The sequence below is a fragment of the Cervus canadensis genome, chromosome 6 (genome assembly GCF_019320065.1).
Source record: "Cervus canadensis isolate Bull #8, Minnesota chromosome 6, ASM1932006v1, whole genome shotgun sequence".
NCBI classification, from domain to species: domain Eukaryota; kingdom Metazoa; phylum Chordata; class Mammalia; order Artiodactyla; family Cervidae; genus Cervus; species Cervus canadensis.
Window position 1 is genome coordinate 62,699,661 of NC_057391.1, and position 24,520 is coordinate 62,724,180.

A 24,520-nucleotide genomic window follows, 5' to 3' on the forward strand; every position below is an offset into this window, starting at 1 on the left:
GGGAAAAAGGACACAGTTACCAGCTGGGACTCAGAATGAACCTGGATCCTAAGTCCTAAATTCTTGTAGGACCTACTATAAAGCAAAGCCATTTCTATAATCTTACAGAGCACTGGTTAATATCTAGTATGAAAATGTTACCTTTCAGTCAAGTATGAGAGGACATTAAGTTCTCCAAAAAGATTAATAAACGATCATTTATAGGCAATCAATTTACCTAATATAAAATGACTAATTCATTTGCATGACAATTTGCCAGTCTTAGTTGCATTTGTTCACCCAATATTTACTGTACACTTCAATAATCAGTAATTAGTCATTTTAATGACTAATTAGTCATTGGTCATAGTAATGGGTGCTATGCTTCGGGAGTCTGAGAATACCAACTCATCACCTTCCTGGTCAGCAGAAAGAAAAAATTATGTAGCACCTGGACACTGGGTATTTCAAAGAAAAATTAGAGTGGAAACTTCCCCATAGAACCAAGATACAGAAGTATCATCGAGATTTACATACTTATATGCAGAGCTATAATTTGTTTGCACAATTTTTAGTCTTCCTTAAGATCCCATCATCTAAATGACCACTTTAGACAATCATCACTGAATAATATGTTCAAAAACAGAGCTAATGAGAGCACAGACACAGAGGCAACCATAGCAGAAGGTAAAAGGGTACAGTGGAGAGAGGCTGAGTACAGGATCAAGCTCCTGGATTTGGCCCCAGACTAACCCCCTGTGTCTTCTTGGACAAGTCATAGCTTCCTAAGCCTAACTTTCTCACTTAAAAGGTGGAGACGAGCTCACACGTTCCCTCATGTTTTAAAATCCTGAACCCTGCTGTCACAGTCGAGCATCATTAATTGTGGAACTACCAGACCATATATGCCTCCTGATATGATGGAATACAGAGCTCTCAGCATCCCAATGAACTACTCTATTCAAATATGTTTTTAACCTTAAACTTAAGAAGTTTTAGATCAAATCTAGTATATAGAAAAATCCAAAGACTGAATGGAGAGCAAATTCAGAAACTGAGAGGCTCTATAGAACAATTGGCCTAGTTAGTTGAGTAAAAGAATGTCATTAGCGTGGATAGGTGGGTGGCTGTCAGGGGAGACTATTTTAAAATAAGAGACTTCAGATGCATAACAACCAAATGTATAAGCCTTATTTGGATTCTGGTTTAAACAAACCAACCACAAGACAGTTGAAACACCTGAGAAAATATAATATGGATTAGTTATTAGATGCTATTTAGGAATTACTGTTAGTTTTGTCTGGGCTTCCCAGGTGGCACAGTGGTACAAAACCCACCTGCCACTGCAGGAGACGCAAGAGATGCTGGTTTAATCTCTGGGTCGGGAAGATGCCCTGGAGGAGGAGATGGCAGCCTGCTTTAGTATTCTTGCCTGGAGAATCCCATGGACAGAGGAGCCTGGCGGGCTACAGTCCATGGGGTTGCAGAGTTGGACATGACTAAGCAACTAGAACATGCACACTTTTGTCTACGGTAGTGCTACTGTGGCTAAGTAAGAATATTTTAGAGATGGGTATTAATAATTAGTAATGAAGAGTCCTGTTGTCTAAGATACTTCAATATATTAAAGGACTTACTGCCAACTTTTAAGGTTGATAATCCAATCAGTTATATTTCTCAAAAAAAAAATCCTTATCTTTTAGAGAAATATGCTGGAAGAAATTACAGGAAAAAAAATGTCATCTAGGATTTGCTTCAAAACAGTCCAGTGGGGACGCATATATTAATAGAACAAGACTGGCCCTTTACTGACAACTGTTGAAACTGGTTGATGGAAACATGGAATATTATATACTAATCTACCTATTCTTAGATATGTTTGAGAATTTCTACAATAAAAGGTTTAAAAAGAGATGCCACTACACACACATCAGAATACTAAACTTAAAAACACTAAAAGTGCCAAATGTTGATGAGGATGTGAGTGACTAGGACTCATGAGAGTAAATGAAATGTAAACTGTACCAAATTGCTACAACCAATTTGGAAAGCTAAAAGTCAGTATTTAATAAGTTGAACATAGGTATACCCTGTATCGGCAGTTCCACTCCTAGGTATACTGCTAAAGAAATTCATGTGAGAGGTCGGTCAAGATGGCAGAGAAGGAGGATATGGAGCTCAGCTTCCCCCACTCCCCAAAGTCACATCAAAAATCCATCTACACGTGGAACAACTCACAAAGAAAACCAACTAGAAACTGACAAAAGATTTCTTATATAACCAAAGCTATAAGAAAGATTTCCATGTAATCAGGTAGAGATTTGATTATGGAAAAAAAAGAAGGCATCAGGGCCAGTGCCCCTACGAAAGAAGGCCCACAGGTGCAGACCCTCCCCCTGCGGAGCCCCCTTGCCTACTGGGAGGTCTGCTTGAATAGAAGAGGGGCTGGAGCGGCCTGGACTCTTCTCGCAAGGAATGTATACATGCTAGCTTGCTAGCAGTCAGTGAAGGGAGACTGGCTGTGGCTCCACCTGGCTTCCACACTTCCAGTCCAAAATGCTTGCTGAGGGAGGCAGGGGTGCATGGGAGGAGTGCTGCTAGTATAGATGATTCAAAGAAATGGAAATATATACCATCCTCTTGGATTAGAAGGATTTTTACTGTGAAAATGGCCATATGACTCCAAATACATATCTACAGATTTAATGCAATCCCCAGTTCAGTTCAGTCGCTCAGTTGTGTCTGACTCTTTACAACCCCATGGACTGCAGAACGCCAGGCCTCCCTGTCCATCGCCAGCTCCTGGAGTTTACTCAAACTCATGTCCATTGAGTTGGTGATGCCATCCAACCATCTCATCCTCTCTCATCCCCTCCTCCTCCCGCCTTCAATCTTTCCCAGTATCAGGGTCTTTTCAAATGAGTCAGTTCTTTATATCAGGTGGCCAAAGTATTGGAGTTTCAGCTTCAGCATCAGTCCTTCCAATGAATATTCAGGACTGATTTCCTTTAGGACGGACTTGTTGGCTCTCCTTGCAGTCCAAGCAACTCTCAAGAGTCTTCTCCAACACCACAGTTCAAAAGCATCAATTCTTCAGCGCTCAGCTTTCTTTATAGTCCAACTCCCATATCCATACATGACTACTGGAAAAACCATAGCTTTGACTAAACAGGACATTTTTTGGCAAAGTAATGTCTTTGCTTTTTAATATGCTGTCTAGGTTGGTTATAGATTTTCTTCCAAGGAGCAAGCGTCTTTTAATTTCATGGCTGCAGTCACCATCTGCAGTGATTTTGGAGCCCCAAAAAATAAAGTCTGCCACTGTTTCCCCATTTATTTGCCATGAAGTGACAGGACCAGATTCCATGACCTTAGTTTTCTGAATGTTGAGTTTAAGCCAACCTTTTTCACTCTCCTCTTTCACTTTCATCAAGAGGCTCTTTAGTTCTTCTTTGCTTTCTGCCATAAGGGTGGTGTCATCTGCATATCTGAGGTTACTGATATTTCTCCTGGCAATCCTGATTCCAGCTTGTGCTTCATCCAGCCCAGCATTTCTCATGATGTACTCTGCATATAAGTTAAATAAGCAGGGTGACAATATACAGCCTTGACGTACTCCTTTCCCTATTTGGAACAAGTCTGTTGTTCCATGTCCAGTTCTAACTGTTGCTTCCTGACCTGCATACAGATTTCTCAAGAGGCAGGTCAAGAGGTCTAGTATTCCCATCTCTTTCAGAATTTTCCAGAGTTTGTTGTGGTCCACACAGTCAAAAGCTTTGGCATAGTCAATAAAGCAGAAGTAGATGTTTTTCTGGAACTCTCCTGCTTTTTTGATGATCCAACAGATGTTGGCAGTTTGATCTCTGGTTCCTCTGCCTTTTCTAAATCCAGCTTGAATATCTGGAAGTTCACGGTTCATGTACTGTTGAAGCCTGGCTTGGAAAATTTTGAGCATTCCTTTACTAGCGTGTGAGATGAGTGCAACTGTGTGGTAGTTTGAGCATTCTTTGGCATTGCCTTTCTTAGGGACCGGAATGAAAACTGACCTTTTCTAGTCCTGTGGCCACTGCTGAGTTTCCCAAATTTGTAAACTATTTGTAAAAATCAAAATACCTAATCACAGAACTGAAACAAGTAACACTAAAATTTACTAGAATTGCCATTTACAATTCACTATATTTGTCAAAACAATCCTGAGGGAAAAGAGAAAAGCTGCAGGCATAGTTCTCTCAGACTTTGGACAATACTACAAAGCTCCAGTGCACAGAAATCAGTGGAACAGGACAGAAAGCCCCCAAATAAATCCACGTACTTACTTACAGTCAATCTGTGACAGAGGAGACAATATACGATGCAGAAAAGACAGTCTCTTCAATAAATGGTGTTGGGAAAGTAGGACAGCTACATGGACATTAATGAAATCAGAACATTCCCTCGAACTATAAATAAAAATAAACTCAACATGGTTTAAAGACCTAAATATAAGACATAACACACCATAAAACTACTAGAAGAGAACATAGACAAAACATTTTCTGACGTAAGTCATAGCAATATTTTCTTAGATCAGTCTCCCAAGACTAAAGAAATAAAAGCAAAAATAAACAAATGGGATCTGATCAAACTTACAAGCTTTTACACAGCAAAGAAAATCATTGACAAAACAAAAAGACAATCTATGTAATGAGAGAAAATATTTGCAAATGATGGGATCAACAAAGGGTTAATATGCAAAATATACAAACAGGTCATACAACACAATATTGAAAAAAACAATGCATCAAAAAATGGGCAGAAGACCTAAACAGACATTTCTCCAAAGAAGACATACAGATGGCCAACAGGCACATGAAAAAAATGCTAATTATTAGAGAAATGCACTCAAAACCACAACAAAGTATCATTTCACATAAATCAGAATGACCATCATCAAGAAGTCTACAAATAATAAATGCTGGATAGGGTGTGGAGAAAAGGGAACCCTCTTACACTGTTGGTGAGAATGCAAATTGGTGTAGCCATTGTGGAAAAACAGAATGGAGGTTCCTTTTAAAAAAACTAGAGTTACCATATGATCCAGCAGCCCCACTCCCAGGCATATATCCAGAAAAGATGCAAACTCTAATTCAAAAAGAATGTTCACAGTAGCACTATCTATATGAACATCACAATGTTCACAGCAGCACTATTCATTAATACAATAGCCAAGACATAGAAACAACTCAAGTGCCCATCAAGAGACAACTGGTTTATGACGATGTGTTATATGTATGTGTGTGTGTGTATGTTAGTTGCTCAGTTGTGTCTGACTCTGCGACTCCATGGACTGTAGCCTGCCAGGCTCCTCTGCTGTGGGATTCTGCAGGCAAGAATACTGGAGTGGATTGCCATTTTCTTCTGCAGGGGATCTTCCCAACCCAGCGATCGAACCCAGGTCTTCCACATTGCAGGCAGACTCTTTACCGTCTGAGCCACCAGGGAAGCCCAGTTATATGTATACAGTGGACTATTAGTTAGTTAAGTCGCTCAGTTGTGTCCAACTCTTTGCGACCCCATGGACTGCAGCCCACCAGGCTCCTCCATCCTTGGGATTCTCCAGTGGACTATTACTCAGCCATAAAAAAGAATGAAGTATTGCCATTTGCAGCAACATGGATTGAGCTAGAGAACACTAGGTGAAATAAGTCAGAAAGGGAAAGGCAAATATCATATGATATCACTTATATGTGGAATCTCAAAAATAATATACAAAATAGAAACAGACTAATAGACATAGAAAACAAACATATGGCTACTAAAGGGAAAGGCAAGAGGAGGGGGATAAATTAGGATACAAACTACTATGCATAAAACAGATAGGGAATGAGTATTTACTGTATTGTACAGGGAAGTATATTCAGTATCTTATAGTAACCTATAATGCACAAGTCTGAAATATAGATACGTATATAGCTGAACAACTTTACTATAGCCCTGAAGCTAATATAATATTGTAAAGCAACTATACTTAAAGTAAAAAATAAATTAGGGAGTTCCCTGGTTGCCTCGTGGTTAGGATTCTGGGTTTTCACTACCATGGCCCAGGTTCAATCTCTTGTTGGAGAACTGAGATCCTACAAGCCACATGATGTGGCCAATAAATAAATATAATGTTTTTTTTAATTAAAAAATAAATAAAAATGTTAAAAAGAAATATGATGCATCTGTACATCAAAAGAATGCTGGTAGCAGTATTGTTTGTAATAGCCAAAAAGAAAAAAAAACAAAAAACAAAAAAATCACCACCACCACCAACCAAAAAACTCAAACACAGAGAGAGAGGAAAAAAATACAAATATCCACCAAAAACAGAACAATAAATTGTGGTATGTTTGTACAAAGGAATTATATATAGCAATGAAAATAAACAAACTACAATGACAGGCAATAACATTAATGACTCTTGCAATGTAGAACAAAAGAAGCCAAATACGAAAGAGTACATGTTGCAGACTCCACCTATTTATATACAGTAATTGAAAAACAAGAAAAACCAATCAATCTATAATGTTAGAAATCCATATACTGTGCTGACAAGATGGGTTGGGGATTAACAAGGGGCACAAGCTGAGCTTTCCAGACATTGATAGTGTTCTAGTTCTTGATCCGTGAGGTAGTAGGGAATACCCTAATGAGTTGTACATTTTTCTACGTTTCATTTCGCAAAAATGAAAGAAATACTTTAACAAAAAATGTGAGGCAAATGTTAACACATTAAATTTAGGTGATAGGTATATTCATACCACTATTTCCTATAAGTCTTCCATTCAAAAATTATTAATAAAAAGTAAAAATATAACATAAAATTATGATATGGGAGGAGGGAAGAGAACAGGACAACTCTTGGGAACCCACTTGTTCTCAGAGGGGTATTTAACTACAACATTAACTTTATCTAGCTCACAGATTCATTTTTCCTAAAATATTTTAAAAGGGTTGGAAACAAATCCACTAATACTATAACCTCTGCCACAAGGAATTCTGCAATCATTACCACTCATGTCATATTACACGGAAGTATAGCTTGGATCAAATATTATTTAGTTAAAATAAAGGGCAAAGGTTTTTCAGAGACTGCAGCAGGTACCTAGAAAAAAAGATGGTCTTTAATCTCATTATTTTAACCTATTAACATGGTATTTACTGTGAAATGCTTGCCCTGAAGGGCTTTTGCTACTTGTTTCTATTTAGTTCATTTCCAGCCATTAAATTAGTTGGGCTGATAAAGAATAGATATTCATGTGTATCTGGGATATTAAGAATTACCAGGTGACAGTTTAAAATGTAATTATCCTAACTTTAAAACTGTCATTGTGCTTTTAAACGCTGTTATGAAACAACACAGAAAAACTTACCTTTCCAACAAAAGGTACTAGATGATGTTCACACATGGAAAACATGTCTATGTCCTTCACAATCACCATCTCATCATGATCTTCATCAAATATGGCATCATTTAGGACATCTGAAACCAGAGGCTTGCTTTAGTAATGTTTCCAATTTTACAGCAAAATAAAGAATAGAGAAGTTAGCACTCCATAGGTTACATATAAATTGACAGTCAAGAATGTTAATCCTAATTAAAACATGAACAGCATGCAAATTAAAACTAGCTATTTTTCTTCCACCAAATTAGCAAAGTCTTTTCTTTAAATGATAGAAAATCCTTAGCATATGGTATTACATTTAAAATGCAGGATTACCAGTGTATTTGCAGCATAAGAGAGGAAAAGAAAAAGGAGGAAAGGAGACAAACTATGCAAAACAAAAGAATGGGTGTTTCTGGCGATAAAAATGGGCTACTTTCACTTTCTACCTCACATCTTCTTGTACCTAACACTTTGTCTATAATGAACATGTAGAAAACTCTATATGAGAGAAAGTTAAAATAATGACATAAAAAGTTAAAATAATGAGATTAAACACCATCTTTTTTTCCAGGTAGCTGCTGCAGGCTCTAAAAACCTTTGCCCTTTATTTTGACTAAATAAAATTTGATCCAGCATATACTTCTGTATAATATGACATTAGCTTTCTGACTTCTGAAGCTATATCCAGATATCCATAAACTTGACCTCTGTTATTACTATCCTAAATAATTTTCTACTCTTATAATATTTTCTAGCTATTGTATGCAAGCATCAGACTCATTCTAAATAGTTGCCTTCCTCCCTTCCTAAGGAAATTAACACTATAGTTTTTATGTGTGTACCTATTCAGGTTGGCTCTGGGTGATGAACAGTGTCTGGTTTACCCTGTGGACACGGTCACATGTGACCAGGCTTACAACAGACATTTCGAAACAAAAACTTTATTGTTAAAAACTACACTCATATCTGAACAGCGTGGCAGACTGGGTATAACCAAGTCATCTAGCTGTGTAATTTCAGAGATTTGGGGATACCCAATCCACACAGCATGAGACAGAAGGGAGGAGATGAATAGAGCTTGTAGCCACCTACTGCAGGCTGCTGAGTGAGTCACAGAGAAGATGTGCAAATGTCCACCCACACAGCCCAACCTTCCGTGGCTCCGTCGCTACTAGAAGAGAGTCATCATTGATACTGAGTCATCATTAAACACAGCTGTCACTGCCTGTGTTAGGCTATTCAGAGACACACCTGACTGTGTCGCAGAGCAGTCGTTAGTGGGGTAAACAGAAGTGAACATGTGGGGTTTAGACATACAGATAAACACAACACCCCTGTTGAGAGAGGTTGATAAAATCCAGGGAGGAGAAGGCTCAGGGCCATTCTTTTAAGTAGATACTCCTTCTCCAAAAGCAGTTTTCTATTCTGAATATGAGGCCCTAACCTTCAGCTGTGTTTTTGAAAGAAGTTCAAAAATAGATTCTCAATGCTCCCCAAAGGATCCTGGAGTTCTCCATGATTTCAATGTAACGGTACTGCCACTCATAGCTGACTAAAATCTTGAGTCACACAAGGAAATCTCCCTGAAAGTAAAAACAAATTTTTTTTTTCTTAAAGAACAAAAGAGAATTGTCAAATATAGGAAGTGTTCATTTGTCTTCTCTGGCAAAGAATGAGAACATACCCTTCTAAGTTCTGACAACAACCATATGGCATGTGTTAAATGTTGGCCCTGGAGTTACGCTTATGTTAGCATCTGGCTCCATCATTAACTGCTGAATCTTGAGCAAGGCACTCTATGCCTCAATCTTCTCAGCTATAAAATGGTCATGAAAAAAGCTTCTACCTCATAGGGATATCCTGAGAATTAAATAAGATAATCCACTTGTGTTTAGAAATATGCAGGTGGGATCAGTGGTAGATAGTAATATTACTATTACTATAATTATGGTTAAGAGAGTTGCCAAACTATGTTCCCATGCACACTGATGTACGTGCACGTATGTGTGCCAAGTTGCTTCAGTTGTGTCCGACTCTTTTCAACCCTGTGGACTATAGCCTGCCAGGTTCCTCTGTCCATGGGATTCTCCAGGGAAGAATACTGGAGTGGGTTGCCATGCCCTCCTCCAGGGGATCTTCCTGATCCAGGGATCGAATCTGCATCTCTTATGTCTCCATAGTAAAGTGTCTGCCTGCAATGCGGGAGACCTGGGTTCAATCCCTGGGTCAGGAAGATCCCCTGGAGAAGGAAAATGGCAACCCACTCCAGTACTCTTACCTGGAAAATCCCATGGATGGAGGAGCCTGGTAAGCTACAGTTCATGGGGTCACAAAGAGTGGGACACGACTGAGCGACTTCACTTCACTCTTTGCCACTAGCGCCACTTGGAAAGCCCACATTGATGTACATCACAATTTAAAAAGCAACAATTTGCTTCTAAGGAACAGACTACAGAAAAGGAAAAGCAGTAACTTTACTATGGAGAAACATGGCAGACACTCCTTTAATCAAGTAATTAGGGTTAACTTTACCAGTAATAGGGGGCTTCCCCAGTGGCTCAGACAGTAAAGAATCTGCCTGCAATGCAGGAGAATGGGATTCAATTCCTGGGTTGAGAAGATCCCCTGGAGAAGGGAATGGCTATCCACTCCAGTATTCTTGCCTGGAGAATCCCATGGACAGAGAAGACTGGTGGGCTAGGGTCTGAGAGTCAGATATAGTTGAGCAACTAACACAATAAACTACAAGTAATAAGACATATTGATATTATGCAGCACCTAACATAAGACCATGAGCAGGGCACATCACCTCTGTAGTATTCTTCCCCAAAATCTGAAACTGCAGTCTCATCACCAGACAAATCGAAGGACATTCTACAAAATACCTGATGTGCATCCTGTGCTCAGTCGTGTCAGACTCTTTGTGACCCCATGGACTATATCCTGCCAGGCTCCTCTTTCCACGGAATTTTCCAAGCAAGAATACTGGAGTAGGTTGCCAACAAAATACCCAGACAAGTACTCTTTTAAAGAAAGACACAGAGGGAATTCCCTGGCAGTCCTCTGAGTAGGACTCTGCACTCCCACTGCTGTGGGCCTGATTGGGGAACTCAGATTGTACAAACCATGCAGTGCTGCTAAATAAGTAAATGAAAAATACAAAAGATATGGAAAGATCAAGGAATTGTCCACATTAAAAGAGACCAAAGACACATAACAACTAAAAGCAATAGAAAAACTAAAATTGAAATAAAGCCTGTGTTTTAGGTCACAGTGTTGTATTGTACCGTGGCCATATGAGATGTTATCACTAGATGAAGCTGGGGGAGGGCTATATGGAATCTCTTTGTACTACTTTTGTCATTATTCTATAAGTCCAAAAGTATTTCAAAATAAAAAGTTTGAAAGAAACAACCAAACAATGTCTATCAACTGTAATGTATAAACAGTGGAACACTATTCAGCAATAAAATGGGATAAAATAATGATTGGTGCACTGTGGTTGAACATTCTAAGAATTATACCGGGTGAAAGAAGTCACATACATACACACACAAAAACTATGTGAGATTCTAGAAAAAGTAAATATAGTGATAGAAAGGAGGCAGATGGTGTATCAGAGACCATAGAGATGGGAGAGAGGAATGGCTGCAAAAGGATATGAAGACATTCTTTGTTTGATTGATGGAAACCATCTAAACCTTGGTTGTATTGGTAGCTATGCAACTGTATGAGTTTGTCAAAATTCAAATTGTACACATAAAGTTGGTAAATTTTATTGAATACATGTTGCAAATTAATAGAGCTTTCTTTAAAAAAAATTGTGGTATATTATGCAACTTTTTGTGTAAAAGTCGAAAGGAGGAGTTATGAACATAAACACATAAACACTTATCTTCAAAGAGAAACACTAGAAAAATAAGCCAAAAAGCAAACAAAATGATTACCCATACAGGACCAAGAGAACAAGGGGAAAAGGATACCATGGAAGTGAGATATCTTTGAATAAAATCTGTTCTATAATTTTGACCTTGAAATCATGCAATTGTTTTACATACTCAAAACTAAACCAAAAAGAAGAAAACTAGCAACCTCATATGTCGTCATGCTTTGTGTGCTAATGGAACACTGATATGTTGCCTATATTCCATTTCATTAAAATGGACCCAGACTATAAATTTGACCCAGCCGAGTCATTTTTCTTCAGTAATGAAGTCTCCCTGCTATATTTATTTATGTTTTGCTGCAACATATCTGAAAGCTACCATCTGTAGCTAATAAGAACAAAGCACTGTCACAGATTGTTTTAATTTCCTGCCTGTTATCAGCAGCAAGGAGGTAACCCTGGAAACAAGGATTTATAGCATTCTAATTCCTACTGTTGGTCATAACCAACAAAAGAAACCGAGCTGCCTCCAAAAGTTAAAGGTCCATCTATAACACCACCACACACAAAATGTATAAAAATATACCTTTTGAATGTCATTAATGACTAAGCAATGACAACGAATAACCCTGCCGGGCAGCCATCCCTCAAGTGTTTAGTCCCTTCCTGAAAGTGCAGTAAGGCAGGCCTACGATATAACCCAAAGTACATATGTACGCACCCTCTGAACCAGGAGTTCTGACTCCTCCAGTGAGCTTGTTAAAACACAAAATCACTGAACCCTGCCCCTGGAGCTTCTGATTTAGAAGGTCTGGGTGAGCCTGAGAATTTATATTTTTAACAAGTTCCCAGAAGATGCTAATGCATCTGGAACCACACTCTGAAAGCAGCTGTTTTGAAGTATTCCATGTTCTGTGCTGCTACAGAATCTTTACACCTTCAAATACTCCTAGTAACACAAACACATATCTTAAGGAACACAGACCTGTTTTTGCAGGGGTAGAAGGAAACTCCTAGAGGAAATTCCACACAAAAGGAAAATTACATCTAATGAAATTTCTTTTGCATGAATGGTAATAGTAATTAGCACTATCCTGGATGTTTTGTGATCAGCACCAAAAATGAGAGATCTCTGAGGAAGTAAGAATTGCACAGCCAATGCATTGTCTGGAGGACAGTATTTAAAAATGACAGAAGAAGACCTGGAGCACTGAACATGTGCCCGATTTAAGTGACAGGAGAGAGAGAATGGGGTCTGCCTACTGCTTTCAAAATTAAGACAGAAAAAGACACAGAGAGTGAGACCTAATAAGGCATCAGACCTCTGTGCTCTCGACTGGAATTAAATCAACTCAAGGGGCCAACAAAGATAAGCCCAACTGATTTAGTGTAGAAACAGCTGAATCACTGGCCTGAAACCTCTAACATTAGAGCTGCCGCAACCAGCACACAGGACTTACTGTGTTGTACTTCCTGCACCACTGTTAGGCGTGCTCATTTCTCCCAAACTTGGAAGTAAGTACTGCAGCTTAAGGCTTTGGAGTTTCCACACAGGACCCTATATGCCATGCGCAGAGCCAGAGCTAAACAGAGATCTTCCATTTTATCTAATTAATATGTCAGTCTTTACCCTGTGATTTACTTCCTTAAAATAGAAGAGACTTTAAAGAAACTCATGAATTCTTACTGCAGTATTATTGGTAATAACATATATTTGGTATTTAAGTATGCATCAGAAGAACACTTATACATCTTACTTAGAAAAGCACTGAAACAGACTTCCCTGGCCATCCAGTGGCCAGGATTCCATGCTTCCAATGAAGGGGGCCTAGGTTCAATCTCTGCTCAGGGAACTAGATCCCATATGCTACAACTGAGAGTTCATATGCCGTAACTAAGACCCAGCGCAGCCAAATGAAAATAAATTTTAAAAATATCATTAAAACCATCAACTAAGATATCTCCTCCTCATGAGCAACAGTAACCTTCTACCAAGATGTATGTTTGATTGCATGCACCCCTTTGTCAAAATCACATATGTCCTGACCACCCCGCTTACCTCTGCTGAACAGTTTTCAAAGTTCTCTGAGACATTGTCTCTTGGGTTATAATCCTCAGGTTGACTGGAATAAAAATTTCCATTTCTTACTTAGATTGACTGTTAATTAATTATTCCATCAACCAGAATATAACCATTTAGAAGAGATAAAAACAATACTACCTGTTTGTGGACATACACATAAAATGAAAATATAAATATAGGCATGAGAGTAAGAGAACAAATTCATGGCAGTGGTTAACTTTGTGAAGGGGGGGAAACAGAATCAGAAAGAGATAACGATGAGCTTTACATGCATTTTTAAGAGCAATTATAGCAAAATATTAAAGTTGGCTAAAATCAGATGAATGCTGGCTAAACAAGTTCTTTACACGTCTTCTTATATATTTGAGATATTTCATTAATAATGAAAAAAGATTCTTTAAACTGAGCTCATACACATGCTGGTAGGGTTTTCTTCCCCCTGAAAAAAAGCAAGCAACTAGAGTAGGATTTCATAGGAAAGACTGTTTGTAATGCTACAAACTCCTTCAGAAACACACTAAATCACACTCTGCAATTAAAAAAAGGCTTCTGTCCTGAGTGTGGCATTGAGATGTTTGCTTTCTACCTCTTGTCTGAAAAGTTTGTCCTAAGAGCAACATTAAAATAAATTAAAAGAGCAAAGAAAATCACTATTGCCACTTTCATTTCCATCATGGTACTACACATCTTGTTAGTACTTATAACACACACAGCTTTTAGCACTTAACAAGACAAAGCTAACATTTGTGAAAACTGGCCAAAATAAGCATGAACCCGAACATTCCACAGACTGACATAATGACAGAAGCTAAGATGACTTCAGACAACCATTCACACCATCTGCTGGAGCAGGCAGAGCTGCTGCATGCTTTGGTATGCTCCATGAACTCATTTCACAAACTGCAAGTTTGTCAGCAGGAAAGATCCAGTGCACTGCAGAAAAGTAAAAGTCTGGTTATTTTGGGAAATTTTCCTTCCTGCCATACTTCAGTTCAGTTCAGTTGCTCAGTCATGTCCGACTCTTTGCGACCCAATGGATTGCAGCACGCCAGGCTTCCCTGTCCATCACCAACTCCAGGAGATTGCTCAAACTCATGTCCATCAAGTTGGTGATGCCATCCAACCATCTCATCCTCTGTCATCCCCTTTTCCTCCTGCCTTCAATCTTTCCCAGCATCAGGGTCTTTTCCAATGAGTCAGTTCTTCACATCCAGTGGCCAAAGTATTGGAGCTTTAGCTTCAGCATCAGTCCTTCCAATGAATATTCAGGACTGATTTCCTTTAGGATGGACTGGTTTGATCTCCTTGCAGTCCAAGGGACTCTTAAGAGTCTTCTCCAACACCACAGTTCAAAAGCATCAATTCTTTGGCGCTCAGCTTTCTTTATGGTCCAACTCTCACATTCATACGTGACCACTGGAAAATACCACAGCTTTGACTATATGGACATTTGTCAGTGAAGTAATGTCTCTGTTTTTTAAAATGTTGTCTAGGTTTGTCATCCTTGGCAGAGGTAAATTCTCATATTGCTTCTAAGCAATTAAAATATAGTTAAGACAACATGAATAGACCTTGAGGGCATCACACTAAGCAAAATAAATCAGAGAAAGACACACAGCATATGATCTCACTTATAAGTGGAATCTAAAAAGGCTGAACTTGGAGAAACAGAGTCTAATGGTGGTTACAAGAGGTTGGGAGGGTGAAGGAGATTGGGAGACGTTAGTCCTAGAGTACAAACTTACAGTTAAAGATGAATAAATTCTAGGGATTTAATGCACAGCTTTTTTATTATAATCAACACATAGGACTGGCCAAGGCCAGTTTTCATTCCAGTCCCACAGAAGGGCAATGCCAAAGAAAGTTCAAACTACCATAGCATTGTGCTCATTTCAAATGCTAGTAAGATTATGCTCAAATTCCTTCAAGTTAGGCTTCAACGTTACATGAACTGAGAACTTCCAGATGTTTAAGCTGGGTTTAGAAAAGGCAGAGGAACCAGAGATCAAATTGCCAACATTTGTTGGATCATAGATAAAACAAGAGAATTCCAGGAAAACATCTACGCAAAAGCTTTTGACCATGTGGATCACAATAAACTGTGGAAAATTCTTAAAGAGATGGGAATACTAGACCACCTCACCTGTCTTCTGAGAAACCTGTATGCAGATCAAGAAGTAATAGTTAGAACCTCACATGAAACGAATGACAGTTTAAAAATTAGGAAAAGAATAAGACAAGGCTGTATATTGTCACCTGTTTAACTTTTATGCAGAGTACATCATGCAAAATGCCGGGCTAGATGAATCACAAGCTAGAATCAAGATAGCCAGGGAAAATACCAACAACCTCAGATATGCAGCTGATACCACCCATCCTTTCAGCTGGCCTTATCACGAACACAACATCTATCAGTGAGAGACATGTTTCATATAGAAGTTAAAGACCTTTTTCTTGATTACAACAGTAATGTTCATAATAGTTTATTCATAAGACAATAAAATAATGAAATGAGAAAACGGAAGCACATAAAACCTCTCTACCCACAACTACTTGACTGGCTCTTAGGGACCCACACGCACAGTGGTTCAAGAAGTAGTACAGTAAAGTAGAAGGAATGAGCTCTCTCTCAGGCTCTGCACAGACTGTGACCTGGCTGGCAGGGCCCTTACGGGTAAGATGATGGGTTTGAAAAAGGAATTCAACATGACTCCTAGGTTCTGGCTTGCACAGTTCGGGGGTGTTGGAAATCAATGCCAAATTACAATAGAATTACCCTTCCACCCCACTGGTCAGCTTCTGGGATGTGCACAGCAAAGGCTAGTGGCTTTCTGTACTGAGGCAGAGAAATGCATCTGTTTTATTCAGATGGATTCATGGATAAAACTGAAGGTTGCCAATCATATATACTAGTGACTCTCAAAGTTACCTAAGCCAAAGAACTCTTGTTCTGGTCACAGTTTACTACTCTGAAAATTTGTAGTAGATGAAAATAAGATCCTTAAAAGGCTATTTAAAGAAAGAAACATGGTATATTCAAGGAGTCATTAAAACACACACATACACATTTGTCAAATTCAGTTCTTTAATTGGATAATTCTGTATATCTTCCACAATCCAGCTGTGTAAGTGAAAATGGAACTTATAAGATAGATGGTGGTAACAAGGTCTGGTTCGTGGCAGTTCTAAAGAAAGAACACACCAATCTGATAAACTATCCATTGCTTTAAAGTCTTTAATACATTCATCCTTAGCATTCTGCTTCACTTATGTCATGAGATTTCATATTGACGGATTTTATAGAACCATTCCATTTTATGGAACCATTTGACGGATTTTATGACAGATAAGTACCAGCAGGGTGTACAAGCCTCTATCATTCATGACAAATGATTAAAGGACAAGAAATCATCTTTTAGAACAGTGGCTCCCAATCGCTTCTCGGTCTTTTGGCTAAGATCAAGTGCAGAACAGTGGCTCCCAAATATAGCCAATCATAGGACACCCTGGAAAATATAGTTTCCCAAGCCACCCTGACAAAGTCTGATTCACTGGCTATGGGGTAATCCCAGGATTATGTCTTTTAAAAACCCAAGCAATTCCAATAATCAGTCAAACCAGGAGCACACGCTTTTAGGGGTGAGAGAGGATGAGGATTGAAAATGGACCTACTACTGGCTGTAATTTGTTGTTTAGCAAGGCCTGAATGATGGGCAATATAATTTCTCTCCATAAACCCTCACTACAGTCACACAGCAGAGGGTGACAACTCAGGCAGAACAGTGTGAGCTCTGCGCAAGAGGCCTGGCAGAGGGACTGAGGTTGGGGGCAGTGGGGTGGGTGGCAAGAGGAGAGAGGAAGGGAAGAAGGTGGAGCTACCTTCAGAGCAGGTGGCAGAAAGAACCACGTGGTCCAGCAAAAAGCAGAGGAAGGAGGACCTCACACGAGAAAGTTGTTCCCATCTCCCTGAAAAATATGAGCCCTTTAAGAAACCAATTGGCTCCTACAGCTCACTAGAAATCAGTTCTGAGAGTAACACGATCAAGTTTTCCTAGGAGTCCTGTACTACTGCTTTCCAAGCTGGACACAAACATATCAAACCGTGATATCAAAAACCTTAAGATCTGAGAAATAAGCCTATATGTAAAAATATTCAGAGAAAGACCATAGCTAAACTACACAAGTAATAGTTTCCATAAGGGGAAAATTATGGACCAGGAGAGGAAATACAGTTAAACTAAAGATACAGATTTGAGCCAGGCCTTAAAGATGGATAGGAGGAAAGAGAGGGTTTTCTAGAGGGGATGAGGAAAGGAGGTACTATGTGAAATGAAATAGGGAGGTGGGAAACAATAAAGGTGCACTTCCTGAACAAGTCATGCACTGGGCAGAAACTAGATTCCCTTCGTTTAGAGCATTTTTCTTTCGAGTGAAAATTTATATTTAGTTCATGGCCTCTTTCAAGTCCTGCCACAGTCTGCATTGGTCAAAAGTTATCATCCCCATTTAACAGATGAGGAAATGGATGCTCTATTTGGAAACACAAAGTCCTGCTGAAGAAGAGCCAACTGTTAGTCCAAGAGCTGGAGTTTGACCCCTGTCCTCTGCCTTCCAGATGAGCGCCTCATCACCAGCCACCTGCACCTGGAGAGACCAGACCAAACTGGGAGTTGCTGCAGCTATGAGGTGATGAAATCCAAAGTCAATGACAGCAAAGGAAATGTTGTCATTGTTATTCAGTCTCTCAATTGTGTCCGACTCTTTGAGATCCCGTGGACTGCAGCATTCCAGGCTTCCTTCTCCTTCACTATCTCCCGGAGTTTGCTCAAACTCATGTCCATTGAGTTGACGATACCATTCAACCATCTAATCCTCTATTACCCTCTTCCCCTTTTGACCTCAATTTTTCCCAGCACTAGGGCCCTTTTCCAATGAGTTGGCTTTTCACATCAGGTGGCGAAAGTACTGGAGCTTCAGCTTCCACATCAGCCCTTCCAATAAATATTCAGGACTGATTTCCTTTAGGATTGACTGATTTCATCTCCTTGCTGACCAAGAGACTCTCAAGAGTCTTTTCCAGCACCGTAATTTGAAAGCATCAATTCTTCAGTGCTCAGACTTTTTTATGGTTCAACTCTCACATCCATACATGGAAAAACTAGGACATGAAGAGAGCAAATCTGATTTTTTAAAAGAAAGATATGAAAAAATAAATAAATAAAGGAAAAATTAAAAAATAAAAGAAAGATAAAAGTAGTTATAAATATGGAGGCTGAAGGAGAGGAGAGGGTCAAGCTAACTGCCAGCCCAGGAGAGCAACTAGAAAGAGTGGCCTGATACCAGCTGGCTGCTGGAACCCACAACTGATGCACCTCAATGGCAAAATTCTGTTTTACCAACTATTTATTTGGTTTATACACAGGAAAATTCAGTAATTTAATGCTATTTTGACCTTTACTTTTTGAAATCAAACTGGAAGTTTCAGGGGAAAGGAGAATCCCATTAAATCTTCAAACTAATAAAAAGACTTTTTTAAAAAAGGAAATTCTCTATGGCAGTTTATCCTAGGCAACCAGTAAAAGACTATTTTTCAAACCAACTAGAGTCTTACAATCTTCAATATCCAAATATTGTATCTCTTCTAATTGTGATATTACATGAAGAAAACAGTGCTCCTGCTGAAAATGTTTTCCCTGAATTTAATCAAGTCTTTAGACCTAAATTCCAGTTTCCAGGAACATGAGGGGTAGAGAAACAAGTTGAATGAAAACAAGAAGAAAAGAATCACACAAATCTCAAAGGTAGAATATCTTACAGGAGAGCTGACAATCTCTGATAAATTAAGGGGAGGACGGTAGTAGAACTTTAGATTAAAACCTAACGATCAAATGCAAATGTATGGATACCGTGTGGGTCGCAGTCTGAAACAAATCATGAGTGAAAGACATTTGGAATAACTGGAGAATCTGAATGTAGATTAGGTACTAAATGATATGAAGGAATTAATAGTTTTACTAGTTGTTGTTTCGTCACTAACTCACGTCTGACTCTTTGAGACCCCATGGGCCTGCCGGGTTTCTCTGTCCGTGGGGTTTTTCAGGCAAGAATACTGGAGTGTGTTGCCATTTCCTCCTCCAGGGATCTTCCCAACCCAGGGATCAAACCCATGTCTCCTGCATTTGCAGGCAGATTCTTAACACTGAGTCACCTAGAAAGCCCTAGTTTTACTAAGGATAGTATAAATGGTTAAGAAGAAAAACACCTCTGAGTGTGACACTTCACCTCAAAACACACACCTCTGATTTGCTCTCAGAAAGGAAGAGGCCATACCAATGTGACAAAATGTTAATTTTGAATCTAGGTAGTAAGTATACAGTTGTCCCTTATACAATTTTATCTACTTTTATATTTGGAAGTTTTACATAATAAAAATTAAATGTAAAATAAAACACGACGACTCTAACAGAATATCAGTTTTCTTGGTATTACAGTTTAACCAACAATTCCTCTTCTAAATGATATGAAGATTTACAACAGACTAAAACCTCAAGTGCTAGTATGACTAGCAACTGTTTATTCTTCTTGAAGAAGTGTCTACAAGACTCCTGAGGTGAAAGTCTTTAAATAAAGGCTTTGTACAATCAGAGGGGCTAAGGTTAGAAGACCACCAACCCTAAAGAACGCATCAGTGAAGAAACTTCAAAAAAAATCTGTGTCACAAGAAAAATAAGAGAGTCCTGTTACCATAGAAACTATCTGTGCAGCTTGAATGTTTCAAAGGAACACAGCACCTCGCGCAACAAAGCAAGCCTGCGGTCCTTGCTAGGACCTCACCTGTCAACTGCTGGAAGTCAACAGAGTGAGCCAAGAGCCATGCTGACAAGTGTGCCCACAGTCCAGAGACCTCGGCAAGACAATTCAACTCTAATCTATCTGCCACTTCCTGCAGACCAGATCCACAACAGTCCTGAAAGTCACTTGAGTAGGGTCACAAAGTAGTTAGTGTGGATGCCCTGACTAGTCCAGACTAGTTGTTCTTCCAGTTATGCCAGGATGATTCTTGCCTAACACACTAAGATAGCTTGAGAAGCACCAAATGGACCCTTAGTATTATATCAGTGAGCATTTATAACAAGTAATTATGTAGTTAAAATACTTGTCTTTCTCATAAACTACTTCACTTGTAAAGAGCCATGCTCAAAAAGGTTCAGTTTATTGTGAAGGGGGTATAAAAAGAAAGAGATGGAGAGTAAAATGAAACAAGCAAACAAAACCCAGCATGTCCTAAGTTTGGCCTCCACTGAGGCAAAGCCTGAAGGTGCTAACAGCTAGTGGCTGTCAGCTCACTGCACCTTACCCTCACGGCTGAAAGGCAAATTGTTTCTGACGGGCAACCAGAGTGGCACACCTCCACAGTTCCCTGGGCATTAACTGAAGCGCTTCTGTACTGAAGGGGCGGTGAATTAGAGAGGTATGATCCACAGCAGCGCTACCTTAAAGTGGTCTGGAGTTCCACCACACCCTCGCCAGGTTCACAGCCTCTCAGCTGAACTCCAGCACCCATCACCTTCATCACTTCTCATGAGCATCTTACTACAAGTGCATAAAGTATACAGCCGGTATAATTATATTTTAAGCTATTTTAGTGACAAATTCCTTGTTTGGGATGTTTGTCAATGGCCTCTTGAACTGGGCCCTGATTTCCACTTGGAATAAACACTAAGACAGGCACATAAAATAAATCATGCTTCACAGCGATAGCCATGAATTTCAGTGAAACAGCATCTGGACAAATGATCTCAAAAAAATTCAGCACAGAACTCAGCAACTGCCAATTTCCTCCTCTAAACCTGGATGCTTTTTCTCAGAACTCCAGAGAAGCGAAAGATGTTGATTGGGCTGGGGAGATGGGGGCGGGGGGAGAGACTCATGTTTAGCAACCAAACCCCCTACCCCCCAAAAAGAGGAAAAATCAGAGGAAGAAAGCAGACATAATGACCAAATACTGCAGGACAAGCCTCATGCAGGATGTGTGCCTGAGTCTCCAGCTCCAGTGTGAGAAGGAGAAAGAGTGGTTTTTCAAACCAGGCTATTCACTAAACTAAAATGCTCAATTGCCCTCCTGAGGAGATGGTGATGGAAGATAATTTTTAAACGCAGGCAAGAGGCTGGAACACAATAAAACCTCACAGCTGTGGTGAGGAAAGACAGGAGGAAAGGAGTCAAGTGTTTTCAGAAAGCAGAGACCTATGCCATGTCTGTAAGATCACGCTGACACTACCGGATGGGAGCAGGAAAAGCTAGAACGCAAACAGCCGGTAAAGACGTCACTGTACTTCAGGTGAGAGATGACTGAGAGTCAGGCCAAGACAAGGTAACAGAGTCTACAGATATTCACGGGGTACAAAAGTCAGAACGTGGGGCACAAGTAACCAAGGCGATTAATGAGAAGGAAGAATCGCAAGATGAAATGAACAACCTTTACAACATTTATAACATCTGTAAATGTGTTCAGGTGAAGTGGCCCATTAGAAGGGCTGACTCACCAGAACGGACTTTAAAAACATCAGAGAAAGGAGCCAGCCCTTTCTATGCCGATCTTTAAAAAGTTTAAATAAACCTAACTGCTGTGAAAGCTTCATTTAATTCTATGATACGGACAACCACACATGTAAGTTGTAACAAAGATATTCTTCTTATTCCAGAATACCTAAGAGCATAATCTTGACAATCATGGACTATTTCTGTTTAAAAAAAAGAAAAAAAAAGATAAAAAGAATTTCCTTCTAGGTTCAGCTCCTCTATAGTCATCTGTGGTTTCAAGTTTCTCTGCCATAAGAAGTCACCTTCCTTGTGACCACACAGAACCCCACTTGCTCCTCTCAGCAAGAACTCACTGCCTGGTCCCTGCTAAGACAGATCATGGGCTCCTTGCAGAGCAAGCCAAGGCCAACCAGTTTTCCTTTCCCTTTAAGAGTTAGCACAGGGTTATTCACAAACCTAGTGTTTGACAAATAAATACAAACATAGTTAAAGTATCTTTGATTCTAAAGATTTCTTTAAATAAGTAAATAAAAATGTAATACAAATTTAAGAACATACAACATTCTACAGAATGAGTTACTGGCTAAAACAAGGACCATTTTCTAACTTTAAAATGATGTTCTTAACACGGATGAACCTTGAAGACATTATGCTAAGTGAAATAAGCCAGACACAAAGGACAAAAGGTGTGATTCCACTCATAGGAGGTCCCTAGAGTACTGAAAGGCACACAGAGTAAAACGGAGGTTACCAAGGGCTGGGAAGAACGGGGATGAGGGAGTTATGGGCTAACAAGTAAGATTTCAGTTTGGGACAAAGAAAATTTTCTGGAAACAGACTGTGGTGATGGTTGCACAACAGATGACTGTACTTAATGCCACTGACCTATACACGTAAAATGGTTAAAATGGTAAACTTTATATTGTGTTTTACTACAAAAAAAAAAAAAAAAGCAAACAAATTTTAAAAAAAAGAACATACACCCTTCAACTGTATGCAACATCAACACAGTTGCAGGTATGCGGTAGGAAACACAACTGGGTGAGCTGGTACAGATGCAACATAATTTTGCTATACTGTTTTGCCTAATTATCTGAACAGAAGATAAGATAAACTTGCATCTCTGCAATTTACATACCATTGTAGTTACAGAAAAAATTGCTTTAAACAACAGGAAAGATTAAGAATGTATAACTTAATTGAACAAAAAGGACAAGCCCTAAAAACAGATATTTAAAACAGAACTAAAAAGTTTCTAAACAGTAAAACCATTAAAACAGACTCACAAGATGCATGTATAACTGAATCTTTGCTGTATACCTGAAACTAACATAACACTGTTAACCAACTACACTCCAATATAAAATAAATATAAAATAAAAAGCTAAAAAAGACTCACATTGATAAAATGACCACAACATAAATAAATGTGCTTTAGACAAAATATATAAAATTTTGGTTTTCAAATATCTCCCACAAGGATTAAGTGGAGAAGTTTAGAAGTTTAATTCGCGTTAGAACTGAGTGTAATTTAGCTACATTTTTGTAATTATTCACAAATTCCCCTGATTAAAAATTTCATGAACTATCTCAAAGTCAGGATGTTAAAAGATGCCTCAAAATGAAAACTACTTGGCTTTCTCTTTGCTAGAATTCAGAATGAAAAGCAGAGTTCCTATGGGTTACACTTCTCACATCTTAAATGGACCTTCATATTAAAACGTAGCACAGTCACTTAAAACCTGGGCGGGCATGATGTTGACGGGAACGTGAGCACTGTCCTCACACACACCTGGACGCTGCTGCACTGTGCCCTCTGGCAAGAGACCTGAGCCAGACGCCCCTCAGTTTCCACCTCTTGTGCAGTCTCCAAGCCGACAGAAGGATATTATAAGCTCACATGCACACAACCTAGCTCACTTCCCAGGGTTTGGGTGCCCACACTCTTTTCTTCAAAACCTAAGGCTTTCATTTACCAGCATCCAGCATGCTGATGCCTCGACACACACCAAGGGGAAGCTCACAAGATCCTACCAGTCAGGGAAAAATACCTCCAAAAAATGTCTTGTTTTCTGTAATTTATCACATTACTCTCTGAAGTCCTACAATCTGACTTCTAAGCACATTAAGCTATTTAAACTACTAACACTGAAATAAAATATCAGGACTCATTGATAACACAGACAGAATGTATACAGCACTTCACAGACGCTGGGCACTTTATGTGTACTAACTTACTTAATCCCCCAGTAACCTTATAAGATAAGCGAGTACTATCAAATGCCCTGTTTTACAGATGAGGCAATCAGGCACAGCTGCTCAGTAACAGGGTTTGAAGCCAGGCAATCTGGCTCAGGTTCTTTGTCTCGGGACCTTTGCCTTCTGTTCTGGGTTCCTCTTTAAGCCATTTCCTGCCCACTCCTACACGCCGGGATCTCCCGCCCCTCACACCTCCCTTTAAGGCCGTCCCTGCTGGTCTTGCTCTCACTCTTCTTGGCGTCAGCATGCTGACATCGCCTCATTCCTTGGAGGAGCTCAATCGCTCTCCTAGCTGCAACTGTCAGCCTTATACTGATAATTCACAAATTTGAATTTCTAGCCTTAAACTATCATGTTATC

The 24,520-nt window shown here is 39.4% G+C and overlaps 1 protein-coding gene across 2 annotated transcripts in view; it reads right to left on the minus strand.

Annotated features, from left to right (window-relative positions):
* The window catches only part of GCH1 (GTP cyclohydrolase 1), a 52,928-nt gene that overhangs the window by 12,942 nt on the left and 15,466 nt on the right, over nucleotides 1–24,520 (minus strand). For both annotated transcript variants that reach the window (XM_043472146.1, XM_043472145.1), the window contains exon 2: nucleotides 7,374–7,483. In XM_043472146.1, the coding sequence (XP_043328081.1) occupies nucleotides 7,374–7,483 (110 nt within the window). The remainder of the gene's footprint in view (nucleotides 1–7,373; nucleotides 7,484–24,520) is intronic.